Below are 21,867 nucleotides of genomic sequence, written 5' to 3'. Positions count from 1 at the left end.
AGTGAGTCATGGTACGTGGCGAGGTGTCAGAGTGGGCACCTGTGAACAGCGGGGTCCCACAGGGGTCAGTCTTAGGACCAGTGCTGTTTCTGGTATTTGTGAACGACATGACGGAAGGAATAGACTCGGAGGTGTCCCTGTTTGCAGATGACGTGAAATTAATGAGAAGAATTCACTCGATCGAAGACCAGCAGAACTACAAAGGGATCTGGACAGGCTGCAGACATGGTCCAGCAATTGGCTCCTGGAGTTCAATCCCACCAAGTGCAAAGTCATGAAGAATGGGGAAGGGCAAATAAGACCGCAGACGGAGTACAGTCTAGGGGGCCAGAGACTACAAACCTCACTCAAGGAAAAAGATATTGGGGTGAGTATAACACCAGGCACATCTCCTGAAGTGCACATCAACCAAATATCTGCTGCAGCATATGGGCGCCTGGCAAACCTCAGAACAGCATTCCGACATCTTAATAAGGAATCGTTCAGGACCCTGTACACTGTGTACGTTAGGCCCATATTAGAGTATGCGACACCAGTTTGGAACCCACACCTAGCCAAGCACGTAAAGAAACTAGAGAAAGTGCAAAGGTTTGCAACAAGACTAGTCCCAGAGCTAAGAGGTATGTCCTACGAGGAGAGGTTAAGGGTAATCAACCTAACGACACTGGAGAACAGGAGAGATAGGGGGACATGATAACGACATACAAAATATTGAGAGGAATTGACAAGGTGGACAAAGACAGGATGTTCCAGAGATTGGACACAGTAACAAGGGGACACAGTTGGAAGCTGAAGACACAGATGAATCACAGGGATGTTAGGAAGTATTTCTTCAGCCACAGAGTAGTCAGTAAGTGGAATAGTTTGGGAAGCGATGTAGTGGAGGCAGGATCCATACATAGCTTTAAGCAGAGGTATGATAAAGCTCACGGTTCAGGGAGAGTGACCTAGTAGCGATCAGTGAAGAGGCGGGGCCAGGAGCTCGGACTCGACCCCCGCAACCTCAACTAGGTGAGTACACACACACACACACACACACACACACTACGCCAAACATTCCATTCGTACGCCAGTCATTCATGCTGTCACTGGTGCACTTGTGGCCCTTCCCAGAGAGAGAGAGAGAGAGAGAGAGAGAGAGAGAGAGAGAGAGAGAGAGAGAGAGAGAGAGAGAGGGAGATAGAGATGGGAAAGACAGATAACGGGTAACGTGGAAGTCCACACAGGTTATCTGCCGAGAGGAACTATCTACTGTTGTCTTCATTAAGACCTATCGTGTATTATCTAGGTATAAAGGTCAAAAATAGAAAAGCAGGAGAGAGAGAGAGAGGGAGAGAGAGAGAGAGAGAGAGAGAGAGAGAGAGAGAGAGAGAGAGAGAGAGAGAGAGAGAGAAATAGATGGCAAGTAACATTTGCATCTGAGAAAGCACAAATGATGATCTCTAGGTACCATGATGGTAATGTCGGTGCAATAGTAAGTATGAATGGGAGGGTGTTGACACCTGGGGAAGAAGTTGATATCCTTAGGGTGAAATTTGACTCCAAACTGACCATGAAGAACCACGCTGTAAATCTTGCAAACAAGGCAGCCAGGAAGCTTACAGCACTTCGCCGTATCTCGCATATGCTTAACAGTAGGGGTTGCAAGATTCTGTACGAGGCACAAGTACGCTCACACCTTGAGTATGCTCCACTTTCTAGGTTCGCCCGCCTCCCCCCCTCGTCCCCTCTCATCTGCGACTGCTTGACAGATTAGAGAACAGAGCAAGACGTCTCATCTCTCGCCTGGACTCATCCTGGATAGATCTGTCGTTTCAGCAGAGCCATCAACACAGGAGGGATGTGGGTGGCCTTACTGTTGTGTACAAGGCCAACATTGTCAAAGTACCACACTTGGATCCACTTCGAGGACAGCGTGAAGCAAGTTTCTATACCACAAGACGGGCAGAAAGCAGCAGCTTCACTCGGTCTGTACCATTCTCCAGAACATCAATTCATCTGAGATCATTTATCCCCAAGATGACCCGAGTATGGAACACATTCGTACAGCATTATGATGTCAACGAGATAAAGTCAGTTGATCAAATGAAAATGCTGGCCCACAGATGGCTCCAACTTCATCTTGTTCCCTATTTGTATGTTCCATAACAATAAAAATCCTTTCAAATGAGCTGATGTAGGTAACAGCTCTTAGCTTGTCAATAAAGGTAGGAATCCTTAACCTGTAAATAGCTTGTCAATAAAACTAGGGATCCTTAACCTAATCTTGTCAAGAGAGAGAGAGAGAGAGAGAGAGAGAGAGAGAGAGAGAGAGAGAGAGAGAGAGAGAGAGAGAGAGAGAGAGAGAGAGAGAGAGAGAGAGAGAGAGAGAGAGAGAGAGAGAGAGAGAGAGAGAGAGAGAGAGAGAGAGAGAGAGAGAGAGAGATAGAGAGAGAGAGAGAGAGAGAGAAGACGTCTCATCTCTCGCCTGGACCCATCTTGGATAGATTTGTCATTTCAGCAGAGCCTTCAACATAGGAGGGATGTGGGTGGCCTTACTGTTATGTACAAGGCCAATATTGTCAAAATACCACACTTGGATCCACTTCGAGGACAGCATGAAACATGCTTTTATGCCACAAGACGGGCAGAAAGTAGCAACTTCACTCTGGCTGTACCCTTCTCCAGAACATCACTCCATCTGAGATCATACATACCCAGGATGACTCGAGTATGGAACACATTCGTACAGCATAATGATGTCAACGAGATAAAGTCAGTTGATCAAATGAAAATGCTGGCCCACAGATGTCTCCAACTTCATCCTGTTCCCTACTTGTATGTCTCATAACAATAAAAATGCTTTCAAATGAGCTGATGTAGGTAATAGCCTAGCTTGCCAATAAAGTTAGGGAATCCTTAACCTGTAAATAGCTTGTCAATAAAGCTAGGGATCCTTAACCTGTCAAACCCTGTGTAGAGAGAGGACCTAGCATCACATTCCCGTTACCTGGGCCAACACCCCTGTACACGTGTGCGCGCGCGAACGATTGCACGTGCGAGCACACACACACACACACACACACACACACACACACACACACACACACACACACACACACACACTGCAGGAGGAGCCTGGTTAAGTGGAGGTGGAGTGTGTGTGTGTTCCGGCCTGAGTCACTCCGTCACGCTCTCATCAACACAGCTACTGTACTCTATGACGCACCACCTCCACACTAACACCCACGCAATCCTATACACACATACACACACACACACACACAAACACACACACACACACGCCAAATATCTTAAGTGACAAGTGCCTTGGACAAAATGTTAGCACACCCACCAAACGACACGCGAAGAGGCAGGGCCAGAAGCTACGCCTCGACCCACGCAGCCACAAGTACCCAAGCACAACTAGGCTAGTAAGGTAAGGTATATCAAAGGTATAAAGGTACCGTATCCTTCACAGTATACATCTGTATATATATATACAATCACTGTCGCTTATAAAGTTCTGCTTTATGCTGCAATTTTCCGTAAATGCCATTGAAAAAGTTAATCCGAGACTCGACTGGCAGGTGAACTGGCAGGTGAACTGGCAGGTGAACTGGCAGGTGAACTGGCAGGTGAACTGGCACTAACAGAACTCCCTAGTTACTTAAGGAACTACTGTTTTATTCACAGCTATGAAAAATTATACTATATACAGAAGCTACCTTGCTACAGGTCAGGGCTACCTTGCTACAGGTCAGGGTTACCTTGCTACAGGTCAGGGTTACCTTGCTACAGGTCAGGGTTACCTTGCTACAGGTCAGGGTTACCTTGCTACAGGTCAGGGTTACCTTGCTACAGGTCAGGGTTACCTTGCTACAGGTCAGGGTTACCTTGCTACAGGTCAGGGTTACCGTGCTACAGGTCAGGGTTACCTTGCTACAGGTCAGGGTTACCTTGCTACAGGTCAGGGTTACCTTGCTACAGGTCAGGGTTACCTTGCTACAGGTCAGGGTTACCTTGCTACAGGTCAGGGTTACTTTGCTACAGGTCAGAGCTGATGGTATATATGAAATATATCGTTACCATTTTCCCATAAAAATGGTACTGTATACCATTTTTAATGGTATACAGTACCTATAATACTAACGTTTCGCCCACGCCTGATCAACTCAAATAGCTCTTCCTAGAGAGAGAAAAACATAACACATTTCTCTTTCCAACACATCGATAACTGACAACATTTCTCTCCACAGCGCTGAAAAGTTGATAAGAAACGTGCAACACCTGGGTATCTATTTCTGACGACGTTTCGGCACTCAGCTGGCCTCTTCAATTCGATGGAAGTCATTGGACAAGGGTGTTGTGTAGAGGCTGTGCTTGTGTGGACGCAACACAAGGAGCAACACAAGATGTGAGGAGTCATTCTCCTTTTGCTCTGAGGGCAACTGTATGGAAGACTCGACCATGTTAGTGGTCTTAAATGCTGTTAGGTTGATGTACATAGTAATGACCAGGATATTATCGTACTGGCTTGAGAAAGCTCCAGGAGAGAGAGAGAGAGAGAGAGAGAGAGAGAGAGAGAGAGAGAGAGAGAGAGAGAGAGAGAGAGAGAGAGAGAGAGAGAGAGAGAGAGAGAGAGAGAGAAATGTTGCCGCAGTACAATGTCTAATCGCTTAAAAAGCATATCCGTTTATCTAACCTAGTGGAGACAAAGAACTTTGTCCTTGGAGGCAAAGAGGGGAATGTATGAGAGTATAGTTTTACCAACGCTCTTATATGGGTGTGAAGCATGGGTGATGAATGTTGCAGCGAGGAGAAGGCTGGAGGCAGTGGAGATGTCATGTCTGAGGGCAATGTGTGGTGAATATAATGCAGAGAATTCGTAGTTTGGAAGTTAGGAGGAGGTGCGGGATTACCAAAACTGTTGTCCAGAGGGCTGAGGAAGGGTTGTTGAGGTGGTTCGGACATGTAGAGAGAATGGAGCGAAACAGAATGACTTCAAGAGTGTATCAGTCTGTAGTGGAAGGAAGGCGGGGAGGGTAAGGGTCGGCCTAGGAAAGGTTGGAGGGAGGGGTAAAGGAGGTTTTGTGTGCGAGGGGCTTGGACTTCCAGCAGGCATGCGTGAGCGTGTTTGATAGGAGTGAATGGAGACAAATGGTTTTTAATACTTGACGTGCTGTTGGAGTGTGAGCAAAGTAACATTTATGAAGGAATTCAGGGAAACCGGCAGGCCGGACTTGAGTCCTGGAGATGGGAAGTACAGTGCCTGCACTCTGAAGGAGGGGTGTTAATGTTGCAGTTTAAAAACTGTAGTGTAAAGCACCCTTCTGGCAAGACAGTGATGGAGTGAATGATGGTGAAAGTTTTTTTCTTTGGCCACCCTGCCTTGGTGGGAATCGGCCAGTGTGATAATAAAAAAAAAATATTACAGGACAACATTCACATAGCCTAACCACCTGCGGTGTCTAGAGATGATGTCCTTGTAGAACTCTCACCCCAGGTGTCTCGCTCAGTACTGTCTTTGTTCATGACCGACCCCTCTCTTTATGAAATCCTCTCTCTCTCTCTCTCTCTCTCTCTCTCTGTTTATGACCGATCCCTCTCTCTCTGTTGCCTTGCAGTGTGGGGATGGACGTCAAGTCTTTGCACCTAATGGAAAACCCACACCTGTCACTGTGGTCAATACCCGCACCTGTGACTGTGGTCAATATCCACACCCGTCACTGTGGTCAATATCCACACCTGTCGCCGCTGTCCATAACCACCTATCAGTATGGTCAATACAACTGACACAAACACTGCTGGAACAAGTGTGGAAGTCTTCAAGAGGAAACTGGACAAGAATCTTCACCGGGTGCCAGATCAACCAGGCTGTGATAGATATGTGGGCCAGCGAGCCAGCAATAGCCTGGCTGACCAGGCAAGCACCAGACGGTCCTGGCCCATGGCCGGGCTCCGGGAGCAGAAAAACTCTCGGAACTCAAAAGGTATACCAAATGTATACAAGTGAGAGGCAGGTATACAATACCATTCGGTATTGTAAACAGAGGATATCTAACCAAGAAAGATCTCTAATGGATTCAAGCTGCACAAATAAAGATTATGAAACGATACACGGAAGTCTTTTCTAAGCAACATTGAGTGGAAGAAACTGAGAGAGATCCCTGAAGGTAGCACCTTGGGTACCTTCAAAAATGGGGTTTGAGAACCTGCCTAGCACGGGCCAGCACGTCTGTTGGGTATAAACTTCTAACAGATGGTATAAACCTTGGTAATAGATACCGACAAGCTGGTTTAGAAAAACACGTGAACAAACACTAGGACATTTGTTAGAAAACTTTCGGTCCTGGGATTTTGTTAGAAGTGAACAAGGTCTCAGGACCGAAACGCTTTCTAATACGTCCTAGTGTTTGCTCACGTGTCTTTCTAAACAGCTAACAGATACCAACAAGTGCTTAAGAAACGTGTGCAAATACTAGAATAAGTCTTAAGTGTCGCTCACCTGTTTGTGAAACCAGTAGACCTCCTGTAGTGCTCCTCCATTCTTAAGTTCTACTGCAGCACTGTCTACCCAGGGAAGGTGAGGCTTGTCTAATTCATCATCCTGTCATAGAACCGACAGGATGATGAATTAGACACTTGTGCAACACTTAGGTATTTTTATCGTGGAAACGTTTCGCCAGTCAGTGGCTTCCTCAGTCTCGTACAGAGAAGAATGGTTGAACATCAGGAGGAGTTTGAGGTAATCCGTCCCTCCGCCTGGAGTCGATGTGATCAGGCTGAGGGACTGACTACCTCAAACTACTCCTAATCTTCATCCATTCTTCTCTGTTTTGGACTGAGGAAGCCACTGGTTGGCGAAACGTTTCCCCAATATAAAGATATCCAAGTATTCCACAAGTAACTAATTAATCAAAGGAAGGCTTATACACAAATAACCCACACATAGGAGAGAGGAGCTTACGACGACGTTTCGGTCCGACCTGGACTATTTACAAAGAGACACTAACAGAAAGGAGAGAAGGCAGTGTATATAGGTCAGAAGACAGGGACGGGACAAGAGAGGAAGCAGAGGTGGTGGTGGTAGTAGTAGTAGTAGTAGTAGTAGTAGTAGTAGTAGTAGTAGTAGTAGTAGTAGTAGTAGTAGTAGTAGTGGAGTCAAAGACCAAGGAAGAGGAGCGCTGCAAGAGAGCTTACCTGCAAGGCATGTTGACGGTCCTTGTAGAAGATAATAGCGTGTCCCTGGACCACGGCCCACACTGCCTTCCACGACCGGTCACCAGCTTTCTGAAAGCACAACAAAAGCTTCGTAATACCATCAGCACAAGAACAAAAGTCATACACAAATAACCCTCAAATAGGAGAAGCTTGTGACGACCTTTCAGTCCGACTTAGACCATTTACAAGTCACACTAACACACGAAGGTGGAGAGCCAGTGTAAATAGAAGAGGGGGATGGGGACGGGAAAAATAGAGGAAAGAAGTAGAGTAATGGTAGAGATAATGGTGGTAGTGGTAGTATTAATACAGTATTGTAATGTATTGTTACAGTCACAGTATTGTGTTTTTGTGGTTTTTACAAATGTTATAGTGAAAGTAGAGGTATATTAGCAGTATAATAGTACAATAATAGTATATTATAATAGTATATTATAATCCCACAAGGTTCATAGTAAAAGTAGTAGAGTAATAGTATGGTAGCCATAGTAGTATAGTAATAGTAGTAGTATCAGAAGGATATCAACTTTCAAATTTGATAAAGGTTTACTTCTCTGCAGACCACATTTATCATGAGGGAAACACTAAACTCGTAGGGAATATACAGCCTGCCAGACCACAAGCTAGAGCAACTAACGAACCACTTATAGCTACCTAACTGTTATGGTCAATGTATTTCCTGTTAACGGTACTGTTTAAGGGGAGAACTACGGTAGTGCAATGGGAAATCCACCGACCAAATAAAATTGAGATAGAGGATGACGTTTATGTTTCTCCAAAAATTACATTTTCAGACCTTCATAGGTAAAATAAAATAATTTTTAAAATGCCATCAAATACAATTGGAAATTGTTGATGTTTTAATTAGTATTTTTTATGCTATGACAAGTGAAAATATCTGTAGTAATGTCCACGCCTCCCTCCCCCCTCCATCCCATGTACGTGACTGCAACTACACGAGAGACTGAAATCTGCACACTAATAATTAAATAGAGGTTAATTGTAGAGTCAAACTACGATGCATCAGCTCCAAACTTTCAACACAGCCATTCTCTCTCAAAGCAGTGAGATCTTCCCACTAAATACTTGGATTCAGGTGACTAATACATGGACCGTTATCACTAAGGTAGGTTGACCCCCAAGGATACCTTCGATGAGTTCCCGGAGTTTTTCCTGCTCCCAGAGCCCGGCCTTGGGCCAGGCTCATTTGGTTGCTTGCCTGGTCTTTCCAGAAGTGCACAAGGCATCAATCACTCAGCAAGCACTGCAATTACCACTTCCGGAGTTCAAGTCCGGCTAATCAGTTTCCCTGAATTCCTTCACACACGTTACCTTGTTCACACTATAACAACCCTTAACTTAAAAACTATTTGTCTCCATGTGATATACAATATACTCCAGTCATTACCACTATAAAACTTCTTTCAGAACCTTCTATTTTTTTATGTGATGTTCCCTACCCCTTTCGCTCACCCTAGATTAATCAACGTACAATCAAGCCCATCTTAACAGTGCTCCACTCTAGAGCGTTTCACTAATGCAGCGGTTTTCAATTATACCCATCCTTCAGTTATGCAGACTTCCTACAATAAATATAATCATTCTCTGTAAGTTAAGGATGAAAATATTCAAAGGGAGTAATGTGTGTACTGTATATGTATTTTTTAGGCCTAACTATACTACTCGCTTAATATAAACACGTTATCAGGCTTTTATATGCATTTGAAAGTGAAAAAAGGCTATGATTCATTTTACAGCGAGTTTCGCTTTACAGCAGTAGCCTGGAACCTGACCTGCTGTATTAGCAAGGATCTGGGGGAATGAGGGGCATTCACACTCAATTCAAGGAATTGGAGTGTAAATTCAACTCCTCAGATCAACAGCCCCTCACCAGCATCAACCAACCTCCCTTGAAGGGGACTAGATTAATCATATCACTAACGTGTGAGGCTCAAACCCATGGTAAGTAAGCCTTAAAACTCGGGGCCAGTGCTCTATCCACTGGACAATATCGGCTAAAGATTCATCCAACTAAGTATATTTCTATACACCACAGGAAGGTTAGCATGGGTCCCATTGACCACAACGCAGGTTTTCACGGATGAATCTCAAACCAGCATAGCTGTGGCGTGGTTCCAGTCCCTTCAAAGCCGTTATCATGACTCACGAAACCATAATAACACAATTGCAAACACACGATGACTTCATTCTCAGCATGCATCACCACCAAGCTGCAGTCCAGCATAACAGCAATGAATGTAAGCAGGTCAGATGATATGGACAAAACGAAGATAATGTTGAGTGTGGAGGTGCGTCCTTCACTAGGTAAAAGCTCAACCCAGACTGATGTGTGAAGCAGCCTACCCATTACACGAGGTCAATATTAAAATGGTATACGATATCCATAGGTTGATAAAACATATGTAACAGTTAGGTATCTTTACTCTGAAACGTTTCACCTTCAGTCGAGTACAGAAGAGTTAGCAGAAGTACTTTAAGACGTAGTTTTGAGGTGGTCAGTCCCTCACATCTCTACTGCTTCTGCTGACTCTTCTGTACTCGACTGAAGAAGCCTATTGTGTATAAAAAAAACTAACTGTTGCATATGTACACGAGGTCAGCTGACATGAGGCAAGTCATACACTCCTCCAAACCAACAAACTTGGGTTACTTCTCTATGCCGAGGTATGTCCTTGTTTATACAGTAATAAACCTGATAAACCAGCTACTATATACATAGAAATGACATATGAGATCCCAATATATAGATAAATAAACCAGCAAGTATGGTATAAACCTTGGTAATAGAGACCTACAAAATGGTTTAGAAAGACAAGTAAGCAAACACTACAAAACGTTTCGGTCCTGGGACCTTGATAAATATGTCCTGGTGTTTGCTCACGAATTATATTATAAAGAGGCTGAAAATTACCATTCTAGTTGTAAATGATAATACAAAAGTAGATAAATATATTCTAAAGATTTAAGAAACTATTTTATACTGAAAAGAAGAGTGGCAGGAGTGCCACAAGTGTCACTGAGAGGAGCAGGAGTGCCACAAGTGTCACTGAGAGGAGCAGGAGTGCCACAAGTGTCACTGAGAGGAGCAGGAGTGCCACAAGTGTCACTGAGAGGGGTAGGAGTGCCACAAGTGTCACTGAGAGGGGCAGGATTGCCACAAGTGTCACTGAGAGGGGCAGGAGTGCCACAAGTGTCACTGAGAGGGGTAGGATTGCCACAAGTGTCACTGAGAGGGTAGGATTGCCACAACTGTCACTGAGAGGGGTAGGATTGCCACAACTGTGACTGAGAGGGGTAGGATTGCCACAAGTGTCACTGAGAGGGGCAGGATTGCCACAAGTGTCACTGAGAGGGGCAGGATTGCCACAAGTGTCACTGAGAGGGGCAGGATTGCCACAAGTGTCACTGAGAGGGGCAGGATTGCCACAAGTGTCACTGAGAGGGGTAGGATTGCCACAAGTGTCACTGAGAGGGGCAGGATTGCCACAAGTGTCACTGAGAGGGGCAGGATTGCCACAAGTGTCACTGAGAGGGGCAGGATTGCCACAAGTGTCACTGAGAGGGGCAGGATTGCCACAAGTGTCACTGAGAGGGGCAGGATTGCCACAAGTGTCACTGAGAGGGGCAGGATTGCCACAAGTGTCACTGAGAGGGGCAGGACTGAGAGGGGAGGAGTGCAGGAGTGCCACAAGTGTCACTGTCACTGAGAGGAGCAGGAGTGCCACAAGTGTCACTGAGAGGGGCAGGATTGCCACAAGTGTCACTGAGAGGGGTAGAATTGCCACAAGTGTCACTGAGAGGGGCAGGATTGCCACAAGTGTCACTGAGAGGGGCAGGAGTGCCACAAGTGTCACTGAGAGGGGCAGGAGTGCCACAAGTGTCACTGAGAGGGGCAGGAGTGCCACAAGTGTCACTGAGAGGGGCAGGAGTGCCACAAGTGTCACTGAGAGGGGCAGGATTGCCACAAGTGTCACTGAGAGGGGCAGGATTGCCACAAGTGTCACTGAGAGGGGCAGGATTGCCACAAGTGTCACTGAGAGGGGCAGGATTGCCACAAGTGTCACTGAGAGGGGCAGGAGTGCCACAAGTGTCACTGAGAGGGGCAGGATTGCCACAAGTGTCACTGAGAGGGGCAGGAGTGCCACAAGTGTCACTGAGAGGGGCAGGATCACCACAAGTGTCACTGAGAGGGGCAGGAGTGCCACAAGTGTCACTGAGAGGGGTAGGATTGCCACAAGTGTCACTGAGAGGGGTAGGATTGCCACAAGTGTCACTGAGAGGGGAAGGATTGCCACATGTGTCCACAAGTGTCACTGAGAGGAGGCAGGAGTGCCAGAGGGGCAGGATTGCCACAAGTGTCACTGAGAGGGGTAGGATTGCCACAAGTGTCACTGAGAGGGGAAGGATTGCCACAAGTGTCACTGAGAGGGGCAGGATTGCCACATGTGTCACTGAGAGGGGCAGGAGTGCCACAAGTGTCACTGAGAGGGGCAGGATCACCACAAGTGTCACTGAGAGGGGCAGGAGTGCCACAAGTGTCACTGAGAGGAGCAGGAGTGCCACAAGTGTCACTGAGAGGGGCAGGAGTGCCACAAGTGTCACTGAGAGGAGCAGGAGTGCCACAAGTGTCACTGAGAGGGGCAGGAGTGCCACAAGTGTCACTGAGAGGGGCAGGAGTGCCACAAGTGTCACTGAGAGGGGCAGGGTTGCCACAAGTGTCACTGAGAGGGGTAGGATTGCCACAAGTGTCACTGAGAGGGGTAGGATTGCCACAAGTGTCACTGAGAGGGGTAGGATTGCCACAATTGTCACTGAGAGGGGTAGGATTGCCACAAGTGTCACTGAGAGGGGTAGGATTGCCACAAGTGTCACTGAGAGGGGTAGGATTGCCACAAGTGTCACTGAGAGGGGTAGGATTGCCACAAGTGTCACTGAGAGGGGTAGGATTGCCACAAGTGTCACTGAGAGGGGCAGGAGTGCCACAAGTGTCACTGAGAGGGGCAGGATTGCCACAAGTGTCACTGAGAGGGGTAGGATTGCCACAAGTGTCACTGAGAGGGGTAGGATTGCCACAAGTGTCACTGAGAGGGGTAGGATTGCCACAAGTGTCACTGAGAGGGGTAGGATTGCCACAAGTGTCACTGAGAGGGGTAGGATTGCCACAAGTGTCACTGAGAGGGGTAGGAGTGCCACAAGTGTTACTGAGAGGGGCAGGAGTGCCACAAGTGTCACTGAGAGGGGCAGGAGTGCCACAAGTGTGACTGAGAGGGGCAGGACTGCCACAAGTGTCACAGAGGGGCAGGATCACAAGTATCACTGAGAGGGGCAGGAGTGCCACAAGTGTCACTGAGAGGGGCAGGAGTGCCACAAGTGTCACTGAGAGGGGCAGGATCACCACAAGTGTCACTGAGAGGGGCAGGAGTGCCACAAGTGTCACTGAGAGGGGCAGGATCACCACAAGTGTCACTGAGAGGGGCAGGATCACCACAAGTGTCACTGAGAGGGGCAGGATCACCACAAGTGTCACTGAGAGGGGCAGGAGTGCCACAAGTGTCACTGAGAGGGGTAGGATCACCACAAGTGTCACTGAGAGGGGCAGGATCACCACAAGTGTCACTGAGAGGGGCAGGATCACCGCAAGTGTCACTGAGAGGGGTAAGACCACCACAAGTGTGACTGAGAGGGGTAGGATCACCACAAGCAGGGTGCCATGTATGAGGTGAGTAGTATGCCTTAGCCTCAATGTACTGAGAATCTTCTCACAGTAACAGTTCTTGTGGAAAAAGAAGGGTCAAACTCTTATGGTCTGCTAAGCTGTATATCTGTAGGTCGTACTGGGCCTCCCACTGCTGGTGGATCTACCAGTTTATGTGGATAGGACAAGCTGAGAACAGCGATTGCAGCAGCAGTGAAGAGGTTGAATATCACCTGCCCTCAGTATACATCAGAAGAGGTACAGGAGTGCTATTACCTACGTTAAAGTCCAACAAGGCGAATTAGATGTAAGAAAAACCACGGAGAGCTGGACGCAAGAATGCATACGTCAACAGACGTACAGGAACGCTGTAATCTACTTTACAGTCCACCAAGGCGAATGGGGTATCAAAAAATATACACCAGAAGACGTAAATCAGCGGTTGGACCTACCTTGCCGTCCACCATGGTGAGTTTGACGTGGAGAGCGCCCTGCCTGAGCACATCTGCCTGCAGAGAGGCAGGGGAGGGCAATTCACCTACACACGAGGAATCAACGAGGGAGGACACACCCCCTGCCCTCAACACCTCGCCTTCCTCTAGACGCACACCACTGAAATTATAACAAAATCCACACATTAACAATTATAGAATATAATATATATATATATATATATATATATATATATATATATATATATATATATATATATATATATATATATATATGCAATAAAATCACAGTAAACAGGTGATTTCAGAATATGCAAAACAACCACTGTGAAAGAATAGAGAAATTCTAAGCGCTTTCGTGACTACTCACATTATCAAGGAACAATGAAAGTAATGCATCAAAGGAAGGCATATATAGGGTCTAGACCACACCTCACTATCACATCCCACAACAAAGCAACACCTAGCACGCGACTCCTAAGAAAGGGAACACTGCAGCAGTCCACTGGCGCAACTAGACAGGTCCTTCACACAACCCACGAACAAACTATTCTACCCAAGAATTAAGAATTTTAAAATTTATTATTTGTCCAATGTATTATTAAAATAATAAATTTTAAAATTCTTAATTCTTGGGTAGAATAGTTTGTTCGTGGGTTGTGTGATGGACCTGTCTAGTTGGGCCAGCGGACCTGCTGCAGTGTTCCCTTTCTTATGAGCCGCGCGTCAGGTGTTGCTTTGTTGTGGGATGTGATAGTGAGGGGTGGTCTAGACCCTTTATATGCCTTGCTTTGATGCATTACTTTTATTGTTCCTTGATAATGTGAATAGTCACGAAAGCGCTTGGAATTTCTCTATTCTTTCACAGTGGTTGTTTTGCACACACACACACACACACACACACACACACACACACACACACACACACACACACACACACACACACCCACAAATATATATATATATATATATATATATATATATATATATATATATATATATATATATATATATATACTGGCTGGCTTTTGCACAACCTATTGTTTACAGACAGCTACTTTACAATTATTAACAACCGCTGAAGTTGGTTTGCTTATTAGTTACTAATTACTCTAAGGTAATCTGAAAAAGAGTTTCATGGGGGAAATAGTTTCCCGGTACCGCAGCACTGAAACCACCAGTTGCCAGCGACTCAAAGCCTACCGTTGTCTCTCACCTTAAGCATATAAGGCAAAGGGTAATTTTCAGAGACTTGTTTTTGTGATAAAAAAAAAAACGCGCCTAATGTCCGGAATATACGGTACATCATACTGACTTTCCTATAGGTTATCCTATAGAAACTGGATAATAATTTTTGAAGGGGTGAACTAGTAAGCCAGTGGAAGATATCGGTCACATAACCAAACGTTCCTACAACGAGTCATCATATGACTAAGACTCGCGTCAGGAAAACACTTGTCCTATTTCCTGACGAACCTACCTAACGTAACTTGATGCACTTATCCAAGCTGCCTGTTCACCTACAAGGATGAGAGATGTTATCAATGGAAATAAGTCACTCTGTCTGACTTTTTTGGGTTATCCTAGGTTCTCTACACATATGCTGCTATGTATGATAATTCTATGTAACTGTGTTTGTGTATACCTGAATAAACTTACTTACTTACTTACTTACTTAATCAATCATTCGAATGAGGAGCGCAAATGCAACGTTTTACGCTAGTCTGCCATCAAGAGTGCATTACAGAAAACACCTTAACTCACGAGTCATGGTAGACTTGTGTAACTGATATGAACACATTAAGTAAGTTTATTCAGGTAGAGGTACACAAAAATACAGTTACATAAATTGTAATACATAGCAGCATATGTGTAGATTACCTAGGATAACTATTTATCCTGACAAAATACAAGTACTACAGCCTCGATTCTGCCCCTGTGACTACCATGTGCTTGGGCCGCTGAGAAGGTGCTAGGAGAGCAGTGTGTCCTCACAGATGATGTCGATGGCTACGTAATGGACTGACAGAATTCTATACGGACAAGACATTAACAAACTGGTAACATGTTGGGTTAAATATCTCAATAAGCTGGGAGATTATGTGGAAAAAGACTAGTGAACATATTCAAAATGGCTAGGTTGTATTTTTTGTCAAGAAAAGATAATGAATGCAAATTTTTTTTCGATCTGTCCTCGTATTTGGAGGAGAGAGGAGGAGGGAGGAGCGAAGAACAAAACGATGGAAAGAACGAGGAGCAAAAGGAGGGAGAGGACATAAGACAGAATTTTGATGAGGTTTTAAACCCAGAAAGGTGTCACCCAGGATATCCCAGTCCCGTCGAGGACTGTCTGATTTCCATTGCGGTCCTTTAATCTTGTCCCTCAGGATGCCACCCACGACTAACACCCAGGTACCTACTTAGTGCTAGAACAACAGGGGCAGCAGGTGTAAGGAAACATAACCAACACTGCCATCCGTGCCGGGAATCAAATCACGAATACCCACTATGTGAGCTGAGTGCACTATCAACCAAGCCACAGAAGGCGACTTGATTTGGCTAATAACGAAGGGATAATAAGCCAGGCTAACACACGACAACCAAGCAGTCTGAAAATCTTAAGAGACACGTAAGTTCCCCTACCGTCTAATAACATGCTCATTTTCCCACTATAATCTACCTTGTCCATAATTACTATGGCATTTGTTTTGTCAATTGTGTTGTAGAGGTCAGAGCTGTGCTCAGACCTCTACAACACAACTGTCCTCAAAGATTTGTTAAGTTATACCATGAATTAAGGAATGATTTTAGACTTCACCTTACGAAAACAAAGGAAATGAGACAGTAATTATGGACAAGGTATAGATTATAGTGGGAAAAATTAGCATGTTATTAGAAGACAGGGGTACTTACGCGCCCCTTAACAGCACACACTTACCTTCTCTCGTCGTTATCAGAGTCGAGGTCGGAGTCGGAATACATACGATCCCCAGAAGTTGCTTTCAGATACGATACTCGTCGTACCAGCCTCTCACCCTCGTCACCTGAAACATAAAAGCATTATCTTTGAGCACCTTCATCGCTACAGATTATATTCTTAGATTTTACCGCCGAAGTGGATAATTTATTGTGTACCTCACATCCATCCTGTGGATGGTAGTAGCTAGTTTATTGTGCACCCCACATCCACTCCATGGATGGTAAGATAAGATAAGATTTCGTTCGGATTTTTAACCCCGGAGGGTTAGCCACCCAGGATAACCCAAGAAAGTCAGTGCGTCATCGAGGACTTTCTAACTTATTTCCATTGGGGTCCTTAATCTTGTCCCCCAGGATGCGACCCACACCAGTCGAACATATGGCTACACCGGCCTAGGAACTAGACCCTGAAAGAGCTCACATAAATACATCAGGATTTATATCTGCAGACAATTCACATACATGTTGCAAGCAAATTTAAGAAATTCATCATTACACAATAACAAATTGGGAGAAAAAAAATATTAGAAAGCTGGTCCAGTAACTTAGGCGCTGGCCTGGAGTTTTACGACTCACTTGCCGCGAGTTCAATCCCCACCCGTACCGTGGTTAGTGTCCTCGTCACAAGTGGGAAGATGCCACGTTATGTGACCAGTTCTATTTTGTTTGTAAACTGTTCCGCCCTTAGTAATAATAATAATAATAATAATAATAATAATAATAATAATAATAATAATAACAAAATAATAATAATAAAAATCTTCATTCCTACAAGTATTTGCTACAACTTATACTGACAATTACATCAGAACGAAGTGTTTATTATACAATACTTCGCTTATACAGACAATACACTAACATATTTATGTCAGGCGATATTATTAGTAAAAATAAGATACCTTAAACTGGGGTCGAATATCTTTAATTTTCTTAGAGAGAGAGAGAGAGTCAATGTACTTTATATGACATAGTGATATTATTGTGATAAGGTGGGTGTGGGTGTTGCCGGTTAGTTGTGTTACTTGGTGAGTTGTTGTTGCTGTTAGTGGTAGTGTTGGTGTAGTGGCCCCCCTCCCTCCCTCCCTTCCCCCCCTCTCTCTCTCTCTCTCATATATTGTTGTATAGCCCTTGTGGTTTAGCGCTTCTTTTTGATAATAATAATAATAATCTCACACATGTTATTGCGTCACTGTAGATAAGTCACTTCCTGTTACTGTATTACTCTATACAAATCAACATTTAATGTTGTGTCACTATATCCAAGCAAATGTTAAATACAACTGCTGTAAATATCTGGCGCCCTCATAACAAGGTAGAGTTTCAGTATTCGCAATAACTGTTGTTATGGTTGCGTGAGGGAGTCGCTGGATGCTTCTATTGTGTGCTAAGTGGCACCAATTTAGATAATTGGCCTCAGCTTCCGTGTGTGTGTGGGGGGGGTGGAACCAGGTCATGGTGTCACTTGTCCATCATATAGGTCAACGTAGGTCAAAGGTTACGACTACTAACTTGCCTCACCTCCCCTCTTTCCTCTCTCTCTCTCTCTCTCTCTCTCTCTCTCTCTCTCTCTCTCTCTCTATCTCTCTCTCTCTCTATATATATATATATATATATATATATATATATATATATATATATATATATAATGTCGTGCCGAATATGTAAAACTGGTCAATTAGCAAGAACTCATTTAAAGTCCTTTCCAAAATTTTCTCTTATACGTTTAAAGATATAATTTTGCACCAAAAGAATCTTAGAAAACTTACCTAACCTTATTATAACAAGCGCTATTTATTTTAGCCTAACCCAACTAAATATATTTTAAATACGTTTACAGTAATTTAATACTAAACAAACACAAATATATTTTTTTCGTTAGGTTCAGAATGATTTTTGCGAAATTATTGCATACACAAATTTTCGCTTGTCCTATATGGCAAGATTTATTATTATTATTATTATTATTATTATTATTATTATTATTATTATTATTATTAAACATTCGCCGGTATTCTCCCGGCCCGGGCCTTTACCAAGTGGTGGCCCGGCCTTGGCTCCCTCTCTAGGGAGTGTCTGAGACCTAAGTCTCCCATGGGAGGAGGCACAAGTACCTCCTCATCTTTGTTACCAACTGTCCCCAGGCCTAGTCACAAGCTAGGCCTCTCTGATCTGTCATCCCCGCCCCAAGGGGACTAATGGGAATGACAGTCTTGTGAGCTGCAAGCTCTGGCTCAGGCACCTACCCTACAGTAAACAGGTGATTTTAAAATATGCAAAACAACCACTGTGAAAGAGTAGTGAAATTCCAAGCGCTTTCGTGACTACTCACATTATCAAGGAACTATATAGTTCCTTGACAATGTGAGCAGTCACGAAAGCGCTTGGAATTTCTCTATTCTTTCAGAGTGGTTGTTTTGCATATTTTAAAATCACCTGTTTACTGTGATCTTATTGCATATATATATATATATATATATATATATATATATATATATATATATATATATATATATATATATATATATATATATATATATATATATATATATATATATGTCGTGCCGAATATGTAAAACTGGTAAATTTGCAAGAACTCATTTAAAATTAAGTCCTTTCGAAAATTTTCTCTTATACGATTAAAGATATATTTTTTTCATTAACGTTAATGTAAAAAAATTTAAATTTGCAACAAAAGAATCTTAGAAAACTTACCTAACCTTATTATAACAAGAGCAATTTATTTTAGCCTAACCCAACTAAATATATTTTAGATTTGTTTACAGTAATTTAATACTAAACAAACACAGTGAAATATATTTTTATCGTTAGGTTCAAAATGATTTTGGCAAAATTATTGCATACACAAATTTTCACTTGTCCTATATGGCAAGATGAACGTTGCTATTTAAGCCAAGACCGCAAATTCTGCCTATTCGGCACGACATTATATATATATATATATATATATATATATATATATATATATATATATATATATATATATATATATATATATATATATATATATTTATTTATTTATCACACTGGCCGATTCCCACCAAGGCAGGGTGGCCCGAAAAAGAAAAACTTTCACCATCATTCACTCCATCACTGTCTTGCCAGAAGGGTGCTTTACACTACAGTTTTTAAACTGCAACATTAACACCCCTCCTTCAGAGTGCAGGCACTGTACTTCCCATCTCCAGGACTCAAGTCCAGCCTGCCGGTTTCCCTGAACCCCTTCATAAATGTTACTTTGCTCACACTCCAACAGCACGTCAAGTATTAAAAACCATTTGTCTCCATTCACTCCTATCAAACACGCTCACACATGCCTGCTGGAAGTCCAAGCCCCTCGCACACAAAACCTCCTTTACCCCCTCCCTCCAACCTTTCCTAGGCCGACCCCTACTCCGCCTTCCTTCTACTACAGACTGATACACTCTTGAAGTTATTCTGTTTCGCTCCATTCTCTCTACATGTCCGAACCACCTCAACAACCCTTCCTCAGCCCTCTGGACAACAGTTTTGGTAATCCCGCACCTCATCCTAACTTCCAAACTACGAATTCTCTGCATTATATTCACACCACACATTGCTCTCAGACATGACATCTCCACTGCCTCCAGCCTTCTCCTCGCTGCAACATTCATCACCCATGCTTCACACCCATATAAGAGCGTTGGTAAAACTATACTCTCATACATTCCCCTCTTTGCCTCCAAGGACAAAGTTCTTTGTCTCCACAAAGAACATATATATATATATATATATATATATATATATATATATATATATATATATATATATATATATATATATACATATATATATATATATATATATATATAATATATATATATATATATATTCTTTCTTTCAACACACCGGCCGTATCCCACCAAGGCGGGGTGGCCCGAAAGGAAAAACGAAAGCTTCTCCTTTTACATTTAGTAATATATACAGGAGAAGAGGTTACTAGACCCTTGCTCTCGGCATTTTTGTCGCCTCTTACAACACGCATGGCTTAAGGAGGAAGAATTCTGTTCCACTTCCCCATGGAGATAAGAGGAAATAAACAAGAACAAGAACTAGTAAGAAAATAGAAAACCCAGAGGGGTGTGTATATATATGTTTGTACATGTATGTGTAGTGTGACCTAAGTGTAAGTAGAAGTAGCAAGATGTACCTGAAACCTTGCGTGTTTATGAGACAGAAAAATGGACACCAGCAATCCTACCATCATGTAGAACAATTACAGGCTTTCGTTTTACACTCACTTGGCAGGATGGTAGTACCTCCCTGGGCGGTTGCTGTCTACCAACCTACATTTAGTAATATATATATATATATATATATATATATATATATATATATATATATATATATATATGTGTGTGTGTGTGTGTGTGTGTGTGTGTGTGGGTGTGTGTGTGTGTATATGAATATCAATAATCTCACCAGGTTAGTCTGACAATATGTCTATAAATTCAGCAGTTAGTCCTGGCAATATCAACATCGACTCTGCACCTAGGAATGATTCCTTGTATATATTAGGATATGCAAAATACCACTAGAGACAATACTCAGTACTGTACCCTGGATAAAAGAAAACAAATTTAGGTGAAATAACAATGCTGTAAAATGTTGAGCCAGCTCCATCTGTCAGCAGAGATACTTGTGTAGTATCTAGAGTAGCCAGTAATTTAAATAACAATTATACTCGGCCTCGCTTGTTAGCTATGACGTCACGGACTCCCGCGCGTCTTGAGTCGAGACAAAACTGATTACCCCTAACAGCGAGTTTATCTCACCTTCACTCCAAACTACACCAACCTTACACACTTTACAAATGAGGTAACAGAGTAATGACAGAAAATTAGATTAGCAGGATTTCCTATCTCTTATTATGTCTCAAACTTCTTTCTATATTCAAAATACACATTACTTTCCTATGTGCTTCTTAATAGTTCTCAGTGCTGTGATAATGACTTTCCAACCTAGGAGGCCTGGTATAAGACCGGGCCGTAGGCAAGATAATTCCCCGAGCCACCACACCATACATGGCAAGGCTTTGAAAGGCTGCTAAGATATTAACTTACTAATTATAAAGAAAGCGTGAATATGAGTCAACATGGGTTTACAGCAGGAACGTCATGGTTTACACTTAGTAGATCCCACTGGCAAAATCACTGAGAAATTGGAAGGTAAACAAAACGTATATGTGATCTACATAAATTTGACAAAGGCAGTTGACAAGTGTGACCATGGACTGATAACTTACACACTGACCATAGCTTCATATCATCCTTTACAGACGATACCAAAATAAGACATAGTCTCTTTAGAAGATACAAAAAAACAAAAATACAAACATATCCCCAAAAACCTAAAAAGACCAAACGAAAATAACGTGATGCTTATTTAACGGTGATAAACTCCAAACTTTATAAATACTGATAGAAGGAAAACAGACGCATTATTTCAGTACTACTGAATGTGAGTAATACACATATA

At 43.3% G+C, this 21,867-nt stretch overlaps 1 protein-coding gene across 13 annotated transcripts in view; it reads right to left on the bottom strand.

The window, feature by feature from the left end:
* The window catches only part of RhoGAP19D (Rho GTPase activating protein at 19D), a 475,555-nt gene that overhangs the window by 153,732 nt on the left and 299,956 nt on the right, over positions 1–21,867 (bottom strand). For 12 of the 13 annotated variants that reach the window (XM_053798572.2, XM_053798576.2, XM_053798574.2 and 9 more), the window contains 4 exons: positions 16,310–16,415; positions 13,372–13,531; positions 7,183–7,272; positions 6,488–6,589 (listed from right to left, as the gene is read on the bottom strand). In XM_053798572.2, the coding sequence (XP_053654547.2) occupies positions 6,488–6,589; positions 7,183–7,272; positions 13,372–13,531; positions 16,310–16,415 (458 nt within the window). The remainder of the gene's footprint in view (positions 1–6,487; positions 6,590–7,182; positions 7,273–13,371; positions 13,532–16,309; positions 16,416–21,867) is intronic. The other variant, XM_053798573.2, reaches the window with a different exon arrangement.

The sequence above is a fragment of the Cherax quadricarinatus genome, chromosome 87 (assembly GCF_038502225.1).
Source record: "Cherax quadricarinatus isolate ZL_2023a chromosome 87, ASM3850222v1, whole genome shotgun sequence".
Taxonomy (NCBI): domain Eukaryota; kingdom Metazoa; phylum Arthropoda; class Malacostraca; order Decapoda; family Parastacidae; genus Cherax; species Cherax quadricarinatus.
The sequence above is the reverse complement of the archived record's forward strand: the minus strand, read 5'-3'. Positions and strand labels throughout refer to the sequence as shown.